General features: G+C 40.8%; 2 protein-coding genes across 3 annotated transcripts; one reads left to right on the top strand and one right to left on the bottom strand.

Moving 5' to 3' along the window:
- Nucleotides 1-766: 766 nt before the first annotated feature.
- LOC137170351 (sorting nexin-18-like) lies at nucleotides 767-13,147 on the bottom strand. 2 transcript variants are annotated; one of them, XM_067573653.1, is made up of 5 exons: nucleotides 13,042-13,147; nucleotides 11,038-12,382; nucleotides 10,463-10,756; nucleotides 9,106-9,488; nucleotides 767-2,984 (listed from the first exon to the last, which is right to left on the bottom strand). In XM_067573653.1, exons 2-5 carry the CDS (start codon nucleotides 11,799-11,801, stop codon nucleotides 2,758-2,760), a joined length of 1,668 nt encoding a protein of 555 aa, XP_067429754.1. In that variant the 5' UTR covers nucleotides 11,802-12,382; nucleotides 13,042-13,147; the 3' UTR covers nucleotides 767-2,757. The 2 variants fall into 2 exon arrangements, with proteins under 2 accessions (XP_067429754.1, XP_067429753.1); XM_067573652.1 differs by lacking the exon at nucleotides 13,042-13,147 and adding an exon at nucleotides 12,853-12,934.
- Nucleotides 13,148-13,340: 193 nt separating this feature from the next.
- On the top strand, nucleotides 13,341-17,981 carry LOC137171315 (uncharacterized). The gene is made up of 6 exons (XM_067575267.1): nucleotides 13,341-13,887; nucleotides 14,935-15,243; nucleotides 15,336-15,861; nucleotides 16,196-16,369; nucleotides 16,695-16,886; nucleotides 16,993-17,981. The coding sequence occupies exons 2-6, from the start codon at nucleotides 14,944-14,946 to the stop codon at nucleotides 17,298-17,300; spliced, it is 1,500 nt and encodes a 499-aa protein (XP_067431368.1). The 5' UTR covers nucleotides 13,341-13,887; nucleotides 14,935-14,943; the 3' UTR covers nucleotides 17,301-17,981.
- The last annotated feature ends 37 nt before the right edge of the window (nucleotides 17,982-18,018 follow it).

The raw sequence follows: 18,018 nt of genomic DNA on the forward strand, positions 1-18,018 counted from the left end.
ATAAGCAGATTCAGAATAATCAGTAATAATTAACTAAAATGGTTATTCAAACACATTAAAGAAGAAAATGAAAACGAAGAGGAGAGGGGAAAGAGGCAGGTCTAAATAATGAAGGGCCTGCGGCTGCAGAAACCTGACCTGCAGTCTGTGAACTGTGGTGTCAGATATCAGGGACTGGACTGCTGCAAAAAACAAGCAATAACAGGCTTTTCGTCAGAAAAACTTTGCACTAGAAACACACTGAATACAGCTTTTTTTATACTAACTTAACTTAATTGAAAAGAGTGAGACAATCTGACATTATGATATAGATAAGTGTATGTTATGCTGCTCTGTGTTGCAGACTGATATGAAACAAGTGATCTTATCAGCTTTCACATACATTTGCTGCTCTTAAAAACATCAGAATGTTACTACAACATGAACATTTGACATTTCATTACCAACATTTTTTTCATGGTTCAAGGTAAAAACAATCATTTTAATACTGCACTGTATTTGTATATTTCTTTTCATGCGTACTATGCAGAGTGCTACTGTTAGCAAAAGTGAAATGTCAGTAGTTGGTGGTGGTGTTATATATTTTGTTATATATCATCAAATCCGAAGCAGCAGATTAGTGTGTTTCATATTGAGGATATGGGCTTTCCCTGATTTAAGTAAATGGTGCTGGAGTTAACAAGTGACAACTCAAAAGCAAAATATTTCAATATTCTGAATATAAACAAAATGTTAATATTCATCAAAAGACACAAAACAGATCAAGTGAAGTTATAAGTTATATTTAGGGAAAACAGCTGACAATAAAAGCCTTTGTAGAGATACATCATTGAAATACATTCTACTTTCATTTAGGCACTGAAATGCTGTCCAGCTGTGTTATATTAAAAGTGTTAAAAAACGGTCTCATCCAAGTGAACAGTGTTGAGAACAACAACTACACTGTTGGTTTGCTCCACTATAAACCACACTGAGTAAAATCCCAGTAAAGGAATGTGAAGTCACACCTAAAATTACAACATTCACCAGAAACAGTTTCTGAAGGTAAAACTGACAGCACAAAATACTGTAAACCACTGTAACGCATTCAATTGACTATCTCAGTTATGATCTATTATTCTCCTTTTTTTGGGAGCGTATTGGCTATATTTACCAGATCCAAACCCTCCTCTGGGTATTCATCCAGCAACCCCCCTCTAATTGAATGCAGTGACTGCTCTGAGTCAGGCTCATTAATCAGTACAGAATGTTGTATGTTGAAAGTTTCTCAAGAATGTCAACTTTTATTGAAAATGTTTTTATAACCCACCTGGTGGTGGATCCTTCAATAGCAACAAAATACTGAAATCAAACTCGCAACAACGTCTGTGATCTTATTCTGGTTACTGGTTGGTTTAACAGGAATGTTTTGGAGTAGCAGGTTGGCATAAAAAGTAGGGCAACCATCCTTTCAGCCACTATGTGTAGAATTTGAACGTTTCCAACTTTGGCGCCCCTCCAAGTGGTAGTATAAAAAAGCAAACACTGTGGTTGACAGCAATATACACCACTGATCTGACCTGATTTCACGGAGATGAATGGGCAGAAAGCAGCGCATAGACTATGCCAGTTTTCCCCAGGATTGTCTGCTTTTTTTAACAAAAAAAACAAACAAACTATGCCCTCAGAAGAATTTGAAATATCTTATCATCATATAAAAAGTCATACATCTCAATGGCTTTACACTGGAAGATGTGGGTTCAAAACCTTCATGCCAGAAAACATCCACTATATCAAAGTGTCTGTACCCTGGAGCCTGACCTCTGACCTTGCCGGACTGAGGGAAAGCAGAGAGACAAATGTCAACCTCAGGTTTCCATAAAACATCCCAAAGAAAACAGAACTGTGGAGCTGCTTCTTAAAATAAGCAGCCACTCGGTCAAAACATAAAATCACTCTGAGCTGAATCCACTTTTGCGTTAAGTCAGGCGACACAAACTAAAATCCAAAACAATAACGGGTTTAAAGATGTGACAGCATCTGAGTTGTTTAAGAGATGTTAAACATCAGAAATAGGTCAAATTTCAAACTGTAATGAATATCACACGGAGTAGATTACACCCACTTTGCCTGAAATTCACAATCACTTGAATACTGTTACATCCCATCAAAACAATACTGAGCAGGTCATTCAAGTAAAAGCAAACACAAACTGAGATAACAAAAATCATTAAATTCATTTAGTCCAGTCTTTCAATCATGAAAACATCCAGTTTAGGTGATTTGGGTAGTTTAATCTCTACATTTCTGTCAGGATAAATGTGTTCCCGATTGAAGTGGTGAGGCAGTGGAGGCATGGAGATGTCACATGATCCTGAAAACAGGAATCGAGAGGCAGCCCTGTCATATTGAGTGCAGCTGTTTTTAATATCTGTCGCAGTCCCGCTGACTTACAAGATGTGCCTGGAGTGTCAGGAAATCCATGTTACTGCTACATTCATCAGAGCTGTCCACACAATCCCAGAAGTTGTCATTCCACAGTCCAGTGGCCTATATATTTTTTTGTTTTACAGACTGGAATATTTCATCTAACACTTGTAGCGGCCCCAGGATCCATCACATCACAAGTCTCATGGTTTTCTCTCTTAAGGATGATACAATGTTCTCCATTACTGGAGGATGAACCCATCAATCATCCTGTCCTCTCCCCTCTTCAGGCTTCTCCCCATTTCCTCAAAGCCTTTGTAGTCTCGACTTCTCTCTTCTCTCCCTCCCTTCCTACTGGTCATTGTCGTATCTCTGGAGTGCATCCTCCAGCTTGGCGGTGATCTTCTGGAAGAAACCGATCTGCTGACGGAGGTGGTGTTGCATCTGCGAGCGGAAGTCTCGTACGCGTGTGCGGTGGAAGTGCTGGATCTCTGCCAGTGTGGCGCATGAGATTATGTTGCAGCGGACGTGTAGCTCACCTTCCTGCTTCGGACAGTCTTTCACCTTGGTCAGTGCACCTGGAGAAAAATGGAGGGGAGAGGGAGGGAGGGAAAGACATAGAGAAGACTGAGAGAAGGTAGCGGGTACACAGTATAGAGAGCCAAAGTAAAACTGGAACTTCTACGTTCCGAGATTTAATTCAAAATCACATTGACATGTAACTAGGAAAACAACCACATCATAACCTTGCTAAAGATAATGTGTGGTGCTAAACAGTAACACATTTGTCAAGACAAGGATTATAAGGATTATATATACAATATTGTTTATACATTATTTGTGTTTTAGCAGCCTTTAAATAGCCTTCAATATGCTCCTTCACTTTCTTGTCCAGAGTTAGATGAGAAGACTGATACCACTCTCATGTCGGTACAGTAAATATGAAGCTAAAGCCAGGATATGTTAGCTTAGCTTAGCTTTTACTGATAAAATTAGTTAGCTAATTAGTGAGCCTTAAGGGTGCTGGTAGAAAGATATTTTTTGTCTTTGGTCAGAGCCAGGTTAGCTTGTTTGCCCTGCTTCAAGTCTTTATGCTAAGCTAAGCTAACCATCTCATTGCTGTAGCTCAATTAATAAACAGACAATTAAGCTACAAGAATGGAAACGAGCATATATATTCTTTTTAGACAGCAGAGATTACAGCTGTAGTTGGAAAATTGGAAAGATGACATCAGAAGAGGACATGGGAGAAAGAATAGGCCTTTTCACAGCAGCCATTTTGACTTGTCATAGAAAAAACATGTGTTACTATTAACATTAATAGCATCTAAATTTAATGGAAAATAGAAAAAGGCCTACTGTACAATATATTATAAGCACGCTGCTGGGCCGAAGGCTACAGCTTTTTAAATGCTAAATGAATCATTCTTTAACCTTATTAAAATCATAAGGGTGCAAATTTTAACATGTGCTGGAGTTGTTCCTTCATATATCTTAGAATAATGAACCACAAGTTCCACTTTTTCAGAAAGACTATTGAAAGAAACCCTCAATAAGAGAGCTGAAGCTAGGGGAACAGTGTCTAGCCTAGAAGTGACATCAGGACTTCTGCTCTCAACAGTCAAAAGGAAATCAAAGCGGGGCAAAAAGTCAGAGGATTTTTGTGTTTTTCTACCTTTAAAAAATTGCTAGTACAGTTAAAAAAAAAAAGAACCAGCTTTTGTCTTTCACCCAAATTCTCTGAGCTGACCTCGAGTCTGATCATGACATTTTTTTCATACTGCAGGAATGTGCTGGTTGCTGCATACTTTTTCCAGGTTTTCTAGAAGGCACCCGACACCCAGCCGTGAATCACAAATTTTCACATAAGTGTGACTAAATTTTCAGGGGGGGAAGTAGAACAGTTTGGATAGACATGACCCTTGAAAAACAGATCAAGAGGAACTTGAAAAAAGTGCTAAGATGGTAGCAAGAGGAGGAAATGATGAGCTAGCTGGTAGTCTGACACTGCTTTCCTTCCTGACTTTTTTGACCTAATTTTTAACAAGGAGAAGCAAAGTGTTGTCTATCTACACATGCACACACTTAAAACACACACCATACCTGCACCAGTACACTGTTACAAACTGAAATGAACTTGGACTTTGCTCTCAGCCAAGCCGATTATGGGGCTGTAATCTGAACTCTTGTACTGTTGGCTGGTGGGAAACTTGTTGAGCTCTGTAACTATCTGCACCCCCCCTCACACACACACACACACACACCCCTCCCTTCTTCTTCTTCTTCTTCTTCTTCTTCCCTTTTCTCTTCAACTCGCTGTATCACCGGGAAGGAAGGAGGAAAAGAGGGAGAAGAAAAGAGGAGGAGGGGAAACTAATCCTGAGACCGCTCCATTTTGCATTCCTGCAGTCCCAGGGCAACACAGGACAAGAGGCCCAGGAATCTATGCTCATTCAAATCAGATGTAGCCTTTGGACCTCACAGACTGAACCAGCAAAGTCGGACAATACTGTACAGGGACATTTTGGTCAACAAAGCTGTCTGCCTTAATTGCCCAGCAGCAGTTTTTCCAGCTAATATGCGTTGCAATGTTGCCATGTTTCCGTAATTTGGTTGTTACTGGAGAAATGTTCAGCAGTACATGAGACAGACAGATATTTGTGGAATGTAATGTAGATCTGCTGAGAGAGAAATGAAGACTGATGTCTTTGAAAATGTGAAACCTCTGCAGTCTGGTTTTCTCTGGGGTGTTACATCAAAAGAGCGTCATCAAATGGTTTATTTGGTTAGAGAAAAAGTTTGTATCTTTGCACCAACGCAAACATTTCTCTCAATGAGGGCCCTTCACTAAATCAGATGTCATGGAAACTGTGACTAAACCGGCCATTTCTTAAAGGTAGTTATTTCAAGTCTATGACAGTAGTGCAGACTTTGCATTGTGGGGACGGATTCATTGGTGTTACTCAGCAGACACTCGCAAAAAACAAGAAGTTTCCTATGACGGCAGCAAAGGATTATGCAGACATAGTCTGGGCTTTCATATATCTCAGTTTAGACTAATGTGTATTTCATACAATTGCTAGTCTAATTGCTAGAAGATCTCACAAACTACTTTTTAACTGATTTCATTAAAATTAAATGAAAAGTTAGAAGACTGACAGACTACAATTAACACCCTTTCTACCACAAATCAACCTACTGTAAAAACAGTCAGCAATGTTTGTTTCACAAAGCATTGCTCACTTGCTTTCCTGAAATGATAATCGTGCTGGTAACCAAGTATGACGGCAGTGCTTTATGTGATTTTCTGTGAAAGTAGAAATTATGAAGCATTCTATGAAAAAATGACATCACTTAAAACTTCTGCTTTCACTACCAAATTACAATAATATCTGTTAAATCTAAAGGCTTGGTGGTTAAAGGATAGGTTCACCATTTTTTAATTCTGTCTTAAAACAAAAGTCACATAACAACACATAACACATAACATTGACACATGTTTTTCTTGCCATAATTATTCCTTCTATTCATAGTGACCATTAAGAGATCCCCTATAATGCACTTTCAATGTAGGTGATTGGGGACAAAATTCAAAATCCTTGTTTTGTGCAAAAATGTATTTCAAAGTTTATTCTAAGCTAATATGAAGCTTCAGCCATCCAAATTAGTCAAATCAAATGGATATCTTGGAAGTTAAAGTTTTCTAGTGCCAAATTCTCTCTTTTTGTTACTATCCTTCCACCGAGGCTCAAGAGGGAAACACAAAAAGGGAATTCATACTAAAGAAGCTTTTTAGTAAGTTCATATTAGCTTCAAATAAACTTTTAAATCTATTTTTGCAGAAAATGAAGACTGTGGATTTTGCCCCACATCAGTGATATTGTAAGCACCTTTACAAGGCATCTTTTAATGGTCATAATTAGCAGGACTAATTACAGCAAGCAAAACCTCTTTAAATGTTCATGTGGAGACCTGACTATTGTTTTAAGACCGACAATTGTTTTAAGACTTTGAGTCTGTCTTGTTTAAGCTAAGGTTACAGTCAGTTAATTTACTTAATTATACACATGCAGATCCGTTTACTTGTCAAGAAAACTGTTGGAGGTCTACTGTGGCTCTTAAAGGAGTCTTGCAAAGTATGAAAAACTAACCTGGATAATGTCATCAGGCTTATCTCGAATTGGAGTTAAGACTTTAAATTGTTACTAGAGACTAAATGTCAGGCACTCTCAGCCCCAGGTTCTGATTCTGATTTTTAAACTGCCTCTTACATGTCCGACAACATAAAGGAATTGCAATACTAAATGTCTAAACTGCCACTTTAAGGTAAGGGTACAGCTTTTGTACATTTTCATTTAGTTGAGAGCAAGAAACCCCTTCTTGTTTGGGTCCTCATCAACACAAATTTCCCATGAGGTCATACTTTACAGAGACCAAATTCCAAATGCTAAATTTAGCCTGATCTAAACTTAAAGTCCCCCTCCACTCAAAATGTGTTTTTCTTCTTGTTCCTACAGTTGAATGTTTGAGCTTCATTATGTAGAATGATGTGCGTGCAGAGTTTGACTCTAGAAGGCTGTTTTCACCTTCATATGCTGAAAAGTGGAAAGTTTCTCTTGAGCTTACTGATCTGATTTTAAGGAACGGTCCTACGAGCAGGACTTCTGACACCACAACAAGTTTGGAGCCAATCGTGGCCCAGTAAACAACTTACACAAGTGTGATGTGGAAACTGGAAACGCTCCATTGCACATACACTGGGAATGGACTTTTGAGTGAAGTAGGCGATATCTTGTGTTTAGCAGGAAAACTTTAGAAATGAAAAATATTTGCATATTCATATATTGAATTTTTAATGAGGGAGACGGAGGAGACGCCATTTTATGGATTTTAACAAGATGATTTAACTTTTCTTGTGGAAAAACCATGTCAGACACAAATTATTATTCAATGCAGCGTTGCCAGATGGGAAATGTTAAAGTATTGTACCAGAGGCTTAAAATTATCATATTTTGGGGAAAATGATTATACGCGAGTCATAACCAAGAGCACAAATAGGCGTAAATGTGTAATTTCAGAAAACATGGTCTGGTGCGCTGCCTGTGCTGGCTATAACACATGCTGTGTTCATTTACGCACCATAAAGTCCCACTTTGAAGATGCGCAGTCATAAATATGAATAAAAAAACTTTTCTTAATGACTAATGTAAAATATCTTATCAAAGGAAGCATATCAGAGAAAAAACATGCACTTTAGACGCTACTTAACAGTGTGATGTTTAGATGTTGCTCTAGACATCCAGGCTACTGTCCAATTTGTTGAATATTTCTTCTGTTCTGTAGATGTGAGTTTTTAATTTCCCACAGCACTGGAAGGCAGCGATTGACTTAACTTGTGGGACGTAGCACATACAGGTTCCCCTGTACTAATACTAAGGGTCACAAAATGATCAGATATTGTAGGACTTTTGGTATTATTGATAGTACATTGTACAGCAGGTAAATTTATTGTACAAATATGATAATTATTGTACATCTGGCAACAAAGTAAGTATTTTATATACATCTTAAAACATTTCTGAACTTGTCATTTCTAAACTTGTTACTTAACAGTTTAGAGAAACAGTGGGTGCCAGTGTAACAGACTCGAGAGAAATGTTCAAAGTTGTTAGAGGTTTAAGCTCTATGTGGGACATAAAACAATGTGTTCATTTGTCAATCAGGAAGTAGGTGAAGTCCTGTCAGTCAGAGTCTATTGGGATTCAGGCAGTGTTTCCATAGTTCGGAGCTGTGATTGTATCAAGAGAACAGAGCTCAGCGGACTATAGAAACAGTGCCTCTAGGATTGGCAAACGTCAGGACTTTTCGTGCCAGGAGCAACTCCCTCCTCCCAACCTGCAGGGAAGTAACAAGCTAACTCCTCTGCAAGTCCTTTGTACATGTGTGCGTGTATGTGTGTGTGTGTGTTTTTTTCTGTGTGTTCTCAAGTGATCAAGTACAGGCTCCCAGCATTACAATGGACTGGCCACGGGTTTCAGTTTTCGACCCACATTGACATTTCAAGTCAGTAAATGAAAACAGATGTTGCGCTTGGTTAGGAAACAGTCAGAATCTGGGTCTTTGTATAGTGTTCGCCTTTACATTGATGTGATTAATGGAAGCTACAGGCTGGATGGCTGTTAGATACATCATTAATTATTTTTTAAGGCAAGTTAAAATAAACAAATCTGTGAGTCTCTTGTTTCACATGATATTAAAGTCTGTGGCAAGGGAACAGAGAGCGTGAGGCCTCCTACTATTACTCATCCCTGGGTTATGTCTGCAACCCTCCACCCAGCAGAAGTTTCAATGAGCAAGACTCCTGACTGCTGAGTCCCTACCAGCTCTACTTGAAGACAACCCTTTGACCTCTGAACTCCCTGTGGCCAGACATAGACATAGGCGAGGTCCTGCATCTGTTTCACTTCTTGAAATCATGCTTTTATTTGTCAAAATGTCACATTTTCCATGTACTTCCCTTATCGCTTGCCTCGACACAGCACTATTTCTTTCCTTTTCAGGGATGAGACATCTTTGACATTTACTGTACTACAAACTAAGTGGAAATGTAGGTGCTCAAACTCTGATTAATCACATTAAGATACAAGACAAGTTCCTCTACATTTACAAACATTTACATAAAGACACACATATCCTCACCTTTCTGCACATGGATGATGTCAGGAAAATTGGCCAGGTGTCCTCTGTACAGGTCCAGCAGATCAGAAATGGGATCCAGGTCCTGGCGCGGCTGCTCAGCAAAATACTCTCCTATCATCTCGTAGGCCTCACCAGTGTAGGCGATGGCCTTGTTCAGACCGGCTGAGTAGGCCTGCTGGTCCAGCTCGAACGCCTGCCCCAGGAGTTTGAAGGACTGTCCGACTTTCTGGTACTCCTTCTTGAATCCTGAAATCTGTTTGCGTGCGAACTCATTGATGGTGGCGTTCACGACCACGCTGTTCTCGTCCATCCTCTTGGTGAAGGTCTTGAAGCCTTCGATTTTGCTCTCAACTTCCTGAAGGTCCAGTGGGACATCGGGCGTGCTGACGGAGAAATGAGAATGTATTTTACATATTAAGATCATGTGGCTTCATGCTGAAAGTCCTGTATGTTTTTTTTATGTTTCTTTATGTTTTTATGTCTTTATTACACAAACTTGGTAGAGCAGCTTATTCCAGTCATCTGCTTATCTCACCCTGATATCAGCCACTCCCAGTGACGAAAGCTTTATTTCATCACAATGAAACAAGGAAAACTGATAACAGTGGCTTGCTAAAGGGCAAATATCCTCAACTGACCTGAACACCTGAAAATAAAACTATGTAATCCAACACCACAAACTTGATTTTGACCTCTTTGACACACTATGAAGTGTTTATTTTTTAAGTGTCCCCTCTTTCTCTCCACTTGCCACATCTTTCATATCTACTTCAGCTAGTGATTGCCTACATTTCCCAGATTACCTTTTACAATCTCCAGGAATAGGGGCAAATTTGCTTCCTTCAGTTATAGATGTAGATTGTGTAAAAGTGAAGACACATAGTGACACAAAAGTGAAGACATAGTTTTCCAAGTTATTGAAAACCTGACCCCTGTTACAGCAACACTGCATTCTGATCTGATTCCTGCTTATTGGTGTTGATGTAGGCCACTAAGCTTCTTCTTCAATGCTTTTCTTCTTGTATGACTCTTTAATGTTGATGAAAATTAGCGACAAACTTGGTGTTTTAGATCAGTTTAACTGCTGGAAATATCAGGATGTGATGTCATATCATCTGCATAACAAACATCATCAGCAGCAACCCACGACCATCTACAACAACTACTTGTTAGATTATAGATTGTCGAAGGACGAAAGAAAAAAACTTCTTGTATAGCTTCATACATCTGTAAAATACAGTTTATTACAACATAAAACAAGTCAAAGGCTTTTCTGTGTCTGCTTACTTTATAGGCTTGTAATAAAAAATGTCAAATTCAGTATTAAAGCAGTAATTAACGCAGCCTCCAACTGTACCTGATAGTGAGGAAGAAATTGGCCCCGACCAGCTCATCCCTCTCTGCTTTCCTCTTGCCCTGTTTCCAGGCCTTCTCATCTGCCCCACATGTTAGGAAATGCTGGAAAACGTCGCAGCGTGCCAGCACAGGGTGGCTGGTCATATGGTTCATCCACCAGATCAGGCCCTTCCGCCGCTTGGAGATGAAGTCCTCCTCGAAGCGGCCGGTGGCCTGCTTCTCGGGCAGATGTGGAACCGAGATGACAGGGAAACGCTCCACGAGTCGGGCGTAGAGCCAGTCAAAGTGTTTGTACCTACAGAGAAGAAGAAAAGAAAGAGGTGTGAGTAATTCTGGGGATGTTTTGGGAAATGTAAACGTCAGACCTACTGACAAGGAAACAATGCGAAAGGTACAGAGGGAATCTCAGAGAGGAAAAGGGACATTCCTGGGGATATAGCGGGCAAAAGGCCATGGTCAGCTCTGTTTTGGCCATTTCATAGGAACAATTGTGATCACAGGAATATTTGGGCCTGATATGGTAAAGAAATGGAAACCCAAGAGTGAGAACAAGAGAAGAAGAAGGAGAGCCTCTACCTGCGGTTGACTTGTACATTGGTGTGCGTTGGGGTCAGGCCGTAGGACATGTAGCTCTTCATGCCTTTGAACTTGGTCTGCTTGGTGGGATCATCAATGGTGCATGTGAACGGGTATGGGTCTTCCTGCCACTCGGGCCCATGCTTCCCCATCACCACACAGATCCTGTCCCCATCCTTCACAAAGGCAGAGGCCTCCCCAAGCAAGAAGGCCTCCCCTCCGGACTTGACAAAGGTGGAGAACCTGTTGAGGTTCCTCCCCACCGTGGCTGAGCTCTTGGCCTGCTGCTGATGCTGCTGGGCGCCGCTGCGCCGCCCCGGCAAGGAGGTGGTCACCGGGTACAAGGGGGGCGAGCTGCCCAGACCCTGGGGCGCAATGGTCGCCGGGGAGCTGTCATCCCAGTCGTCATCCCAGTCGTCATCACTGCCCTGGCTGGTGTGGAAGCTGCCTCCACCACTGCCACCACTACCTGCCCCGAGCCCTCTCGCAGACTGGGGGTCAGGGGGAGCGTATGAGGTGTGGGTGGGGGTCACTTTGGTTTTGGGCGAAGAGAAACCGTTGTTGGTGTTGGAGGTGATGTGGTCCCTGATGATCTCCACATAGGAGGCGGGGAAGAGGCCAGCCTCCCCCTTGCTGTTCTCCCCCTCCAGCCAGCCCTCCAGCTCCTCCTCACTGAACAGAGTCACCAGCTCATTCTCTGTTATGGAGATCTCCCCTGGGTTCTCAGAGTGGAAGTCGTACAACACTTTGGCCTTCAACGCCATAACTTCACTTATAATAATCTTATTTAGTGTCTTTTTCTGTTTCTGTGTCTACTTTTCACTGCAATGTTACCTCAAATACTTGCTTTTATTCCCGGATTAAACCTTTAAAATCTCTTAAACTTGAATGAGATTTATTTCACGCAGCAGCAGCAACAAAAACAGCGCTACTTCTCCACACTTTTGTCACAATCAAACTGATCCGAGATCCATGCATAAAAGAACAAGAACAGAAACACACAGGCTTGTACCCGACACCTCCTCTCTCTCCGCTCCTCTCTGCGGGTTCAAATATCATTTGTTTCCATGCAGAACTTAATCCAAGTCGGAAAACGCAGAGGAAACCTGTCTTTACATGATATTTTCTAATCCAAGAGAAGATGCCGGTTGAAGATTAAAGTTGTCAGACTTGCGATGGGTGCGTGGCTGACTTATTTCTCCACATAAGAGCCAGGGTAAAGTCCTTTTTCTTTTCTTCCTCCTCTCTCCCCCGAGATGCTTGTAAGTTAAAGGCACCAGTCCGAACACGTAGTAGACTGGCTGACTAACGGAGGGTGGAGCCAGGAGCAAGTTCAGTCAAGTCACTGGATTCATACATGGAAAAAACCCGAATGAACTCGTTTTAAAAGACATACTCGTATAAATGTATCGTCCTGCATGTTCCTCTATAGACTGTCGACTGGACGCACATAGATATCTTTGAACATGACTTAAAATAAGTAGAAGAATAGTTATTCATTATATTCGATTTATGCTATAAAACATAACAACCGAGTGATGTCATAGGTTTACGAGTATAACATATGACTGGAATTAAACTGAAAATGAACGCTTTGTTTTTTTTGTGTTTTAATTATGCAGCTTTAATTACTTTTAGAAAAATACAATTCATTTTTGTGTTTCCGCATTTCGTCCCATAGAAGTTTATTACTGGTTCACTAAAACATAATTATAGCGATTCCTCTGAATGGGCTACATTACCTGATTCAACGCACATATTGTACTGCAAGGATGAGGCTTAAAGTAGGGCTACGGGTTAGACAAATTTATTTACCTGCACCACGTGACAAGAGTTAATTAGACTGATCTTCAGTATCACTGAACTATAAAGTCCTCCTCTCAAAAATATGTTTTTCTTGTTGTTCCACTTCACTGTGCACAATGATGCACGTGCAGAGTTTGACACTTGAAGACTGTTTTCACATTCAACCGCTGAAGAGAGAAAGTTAGTCTCCCTGCTCACCTTAAACTTGAGCGTCCCACAACAGGAATGACATCACAGCTATGTTGGAAGCCAATCATGTCCGGTAAGCAATTTACACAAGTGTGATGTGGCAACAGGAGACCTTCAGCATACAAAGAATAAGAATAAACTTATAAGCATGTCTCGCAATTAAACTCTGAACATTTCTAACGAAGTAATTGAACTTTTTTGAGGAAAAACCATGTCAGACAGAAATTATTATTCTATGCAAAGGACAAACGACATCCTCTCTGGGATAGTTATGGTTATATCTATATGTATTTGAGTTAGTCTACTTAGTTATTGTATATAATTTAGCCTTTAATTGTATTTGTTTCTTTTATTTATTTATTTTTGTATTTTGTGATATATGTTAAGTGGCGGCCATCTATAATGCAGCTACAAATGAGTTCAAATTCAAATTAATCCACTGCCAAAAACGCACAGTGTAGATGCCAAATCCTTTCTAACTGTATGAATTGTTTCCTCTGTTTACAGGGAAATAATATAATTTAATATAATCAGTCCAGCCAGTAGAGGACAGTGTTACATCACACAGTGAGAGGAGACAACAGTTCCTCCTCCTGTCCAGCTGCTGGCAGTAAAGCGACTTTCAACTTGGATTGTGGTGATGTTAATCCTTCCAGACAAAGAATGTAATAATTAAACAAATGCTGGACGTATGATATGATATTATTGTTTTATCAAACAGTATTTGAGTCATAACAAGGTTAATAGTCTCTTTTGTCTGAAGCGGCCGACACATGCGGAATAATTGAGGACGATGATGATGTGAAACCTGCCTGGACTCACTGCTGAGAGGTTTTAATTTGTGATTAAAAAAAGGTTAATAAGGATAATGTGATGGGGCTTTGTTCCTGTACCTGATGAACTGTGGTTTGCCTGCAGACACATATGACAGACATGTACAGTCTGATGATCAACAAGATTTGGTTTAATTGTAGTTTAAAGTCAGAGTTACTGCATGTATAGTGCACTTATCCAGCTGTGCGTGCCTGTTTATGTGTATGTACGTGCGTGAGATTTTTTTTTTCTTTGGATGTTGTCAATTTGTCAAACAAAAAAAAAACTAATTTCTTTATGAAATGTAAGGACTGTCCATTTTATCATTCTCTATATGCATTATTATCTGTATATATATACATATTTAGTAGATGTACAAATTGCACTATTGTATAGGGCCACTGTTTGCATTAATCACAATGATATAATCTACCTCTTAATATTCTCAATTGAACTGAAGGTTTCAATATTGACAATATGCAGGTTCTGATATACAACTATTTCAGGAAAGGAATTGCAAAAAGTTAACTTCCATAAAAATGTCACCCTTTAATGGTCCAACTCAGTAAAAAGCAATTGAGATAATTACTAGAATTATTTTTTATTTCTTAATTCCTTTGGCCCACAATTTAACTCTCTCTTTTTATGGACAAGAGTGATAAACATAAAAAAAATACATCTAACATAAAGATGAAGGATAAATTGATTTAAAAAAATTAATGGTCAAATGAAAATAACAAAAGGTCAGTTGAATCACAGATCTTAACATCATCATGGCATGTACTGGAAAATTGGCTGCACAAGTAACATCATCTAAATGTATGTTAACTTGGCAAGAAATATATTTATAAAAAAAACTCATTAAAACAGTAAACCTTAATGAAGTGATTGATGTTTTTTGGCAGCTTTCACAACTGTTAAACTCCCAGTGGTCAGGCCACATGGCCTAATTGCCTGCAATCTACATAAAACTGGCCCTGTGTTTTCTTGAGGCTGAACATACAGTACGTGCTACAAGCATTTAATCAAACTGATCAGCACAGCAATGAACCAGCTGCTGACACTTTCTCCTCTCTCTCCCTGCTGTAGTTTTCCATCATGTCCGACCTGGTTCATACAACCTCTGACAGCCTGTGTAAACTCGTCCGCTGGGCTCACAGCCACGGCACCATCTGCAACCTCATCCCCAGCCTGCAGCACCTCACCCGTGCTTCCTACGGTAACGTGCTGACACCAGAACCCCATCCCCATGGCAGCAGCGTCCCTGTTGCTGTGTGGGGCTGTGCCGCTGGACATGCCTACCACTGGCCCCTCAGTGACCATAGCAACAGCTGCACAGGCTCAGCAAATACCAGCCAGGGCCAGGAGAGGTTTATTGTAGGGCGTTTGTCCAAAAAGGTAAAGCTGAGATGTGAGGTGAATTGAATTGTATTGAAATAGGGGAATTAAGTGGATATGGAGATTCAGCTTGTAACTCTCTTACCTTCCAGGTGGCAGCGAGGGCATCATGTGACCTATTCTGCAGCGAAGCAGCATCAGAGGGAGAGGAGTTCAGCAGCCGGCTGTTCGATATCGCTGGATGTGACTCGTCAGCCACAGACGAGGATGGGGACTACAAGCCCCGCCCTTCCAGGAAGAGAGGTGCGACACCAGGAGGGTCGGCGAGCTCGGGGGTAGTCGCAGGGAAGAAGGTCAAACAGGAGGCAACCTTAGCAGAGGATTATGATGCTGTTGCTGACATCGTTTGCCCGGAGATGGCAGAGACAGACGCTGTCAATCTTTCACAGGCTTGTCAAGCACCAATGACACACACACTGTTGCCCAACAAGGCCCTACCACCCTGCCCTCAGCCCCAACGGCTCAGCGACCCTTCTGGGGAGCGTGTCCAGGATCTGGTGTGTGAGGGGCTAGTGGAGCCAGAGATGGAGCTACTGGTCGGAGGCAGCTGCACTATGAGGACCACAGAGCAGGCGGAGAGATGTTGTTCTGCCAAAGAGACTACAGAGAGGACTGCAGGTACAGATGTGTTATCAGGCTTAGAAAAACATGCAGAACTTGCACACAATGATAGGATATGTTTTTGTGTCATGGGAACATTTCTATATGACAACAATGAAGGCAAATTTTAAACTGCTGTGTTTGATTATAAGTCGGAACCCAAGAAAGTCTGATGCAGGTTTTCTCTAATTGAAAAGAAGTGAAAACACAAGAGTGATACGATTATTAAAACACTTATTTGTTTGCTAGTTTCTTATCTTTTGTGCATGTATGTGTGAATCCAACTGTCTGGCTTACTTCCACTTATATTTGTGGGGTTTTTTGTGTGCATGTGTGTGTGTAAAATCTGCAGGGGCCCAGAGTGAGCTGGAGAAGCTGCGAGCGTTACTTTGTGCTGAACATAACCGAAACCAGCAGATGACAGAGATGATCTGCAGTCTGAAGCAGGACAAAGAGCTGCTGCAGCATGAACTCACCAAGAAAGCCAAACTCATCTGTGACTTCCTGCAGGACAAACTGCGACCAGGTAGAGTTTGTCTTGAAAATCCATCGAGAGAGGAAGTAGTTGAGTAAACCAACTGAAAAACGGCGCTGCTATCTATTCGCTAGTATCTTTTATGCAAAATTGTCTCACAGTGTCTTACATAATAGTGAAAAAATATCCATAAAAGAGATACAAACAGTAAGAAAAAACAATGATTACATAAATAATATTGGTAACAACAGAAGGAGTAAAAGAAGTCATTTGACATAGTTATAAGCCAACAGACCCATTTTGCTGCAATACATTACTTTTTGTTGGTATGGTAGGATGAAATTCAGAGTCGCCCTTTGTCCTTTTTTACTTCTAGAGAAGAGGTGGCCTCGCTGCTCTAATCAGATGGAACCAGGAAGTTCACACATGACTTCCTCTGATGATGTGACAGGGTTTGATTCGCCAACACTATTCGACTCATTCGACGAAATAGAGCTTCACCCTCTGGAGCGCCACCGGACCCTTAAGAGCAAGGGGACCCGGGACGGAGAAAACACCCGAGTCAGGAGTGAGGACATAACAGTATAACACCGATATCAGCACCAGTAGAGTAGAATGCATGGTTGTTACTAAATATTGCTTTTTCTATGTGCTGATGTGTCTCTCCTCTCCAGTGAAAAACGTGGTGGGTGTGATTGCTCGCTACATGGCTGCCCTCCAGGAATTTCGACGGAGCGTTTCCATGAAGGTGGCCTTCGACCGGGTCGGCGTGGACCGCAACACCATCTCCCGCACGGCAGCCATAGCCGAACTCAGCCTGGCCGCTCCAGAAGTGTTTCACGCATTGGCACCGTGGGATGAGAAGGAGGAGACGTTGGCACATTACGCCCACCGCTGCCGACAGGCCATGGATGACAACATTAAGGCCAAGATCAAAACGATGAAGGCAAAAGGAGAACTGCTGCCCATTGTGTCAAAGTGACAGCTACAGATATTGTGCCGACTGACTCTTTCTCATAATAAGAGGCCTGTGATGCACAAGCTACTGCATACTTCTTGTACATATAAAAAGAAATCCAAACAAAGGAAAAGTTAACTCTTGGATTCTCTTCTTCTACAGTTATGTCCTGTACCATCTGAACACATTACAGGCTGCAAGTTGGTCTTTTTTGTTACACCAACTTTTCCACAATCTCATGTACTTTTGATCATGTAAGGCATCTGCACTGCATTCTGGCCACATTTGTTGGTGTACAAATAAGGTGTTATTTTCCTGTCCAGTGGATTTCTTCTGTGATTGTGAAACACTCATGCAAAATTGCAACTCCGGAAAGAAAAAGCTCTTTGTTTTTAAATTTTACGAGTGTCAGCAAAAGTGTTTACCATTGTTTTAAACTGCTGTCAAGAGAGCACATTATAATCAAGTTCCAATCTTTGAAAAGCAATAACAAAGTTAAACATCAGCATTATGAAGCAACTGGTGGTGGTTACTCACACCACTTTATAATTCCAGTTGTCTGATTAATAAGGGACTTTTTAAGGATTCAAAGTTCAGACTGGAAAAAAAAAGATTATGCATGGTAATATACTGTATTCATTTTGTTGTGTGTGTTGTTTTGTGTGCTGCTAACCTGTGTTTAAACAATACATTACTAAAATCTGAGTGAATTGTGTCAAGTCTTTTTTATTTTAATAAGACT

Source organism: Thunnus thynnus, chromosome 19 (assembly GCF_963924715.1).
Source record: "Thunnus thynnus chromosome 19, fThuThy2.1, whole genome shotgun sequence".
In the NCBI taxonomy this organism is placed as follows: Eukaryota; Metazoa; Chordata; class Actinopteri; order Scombriformes; family Scombridae; genus Thunnus; species Thunnus thynnus.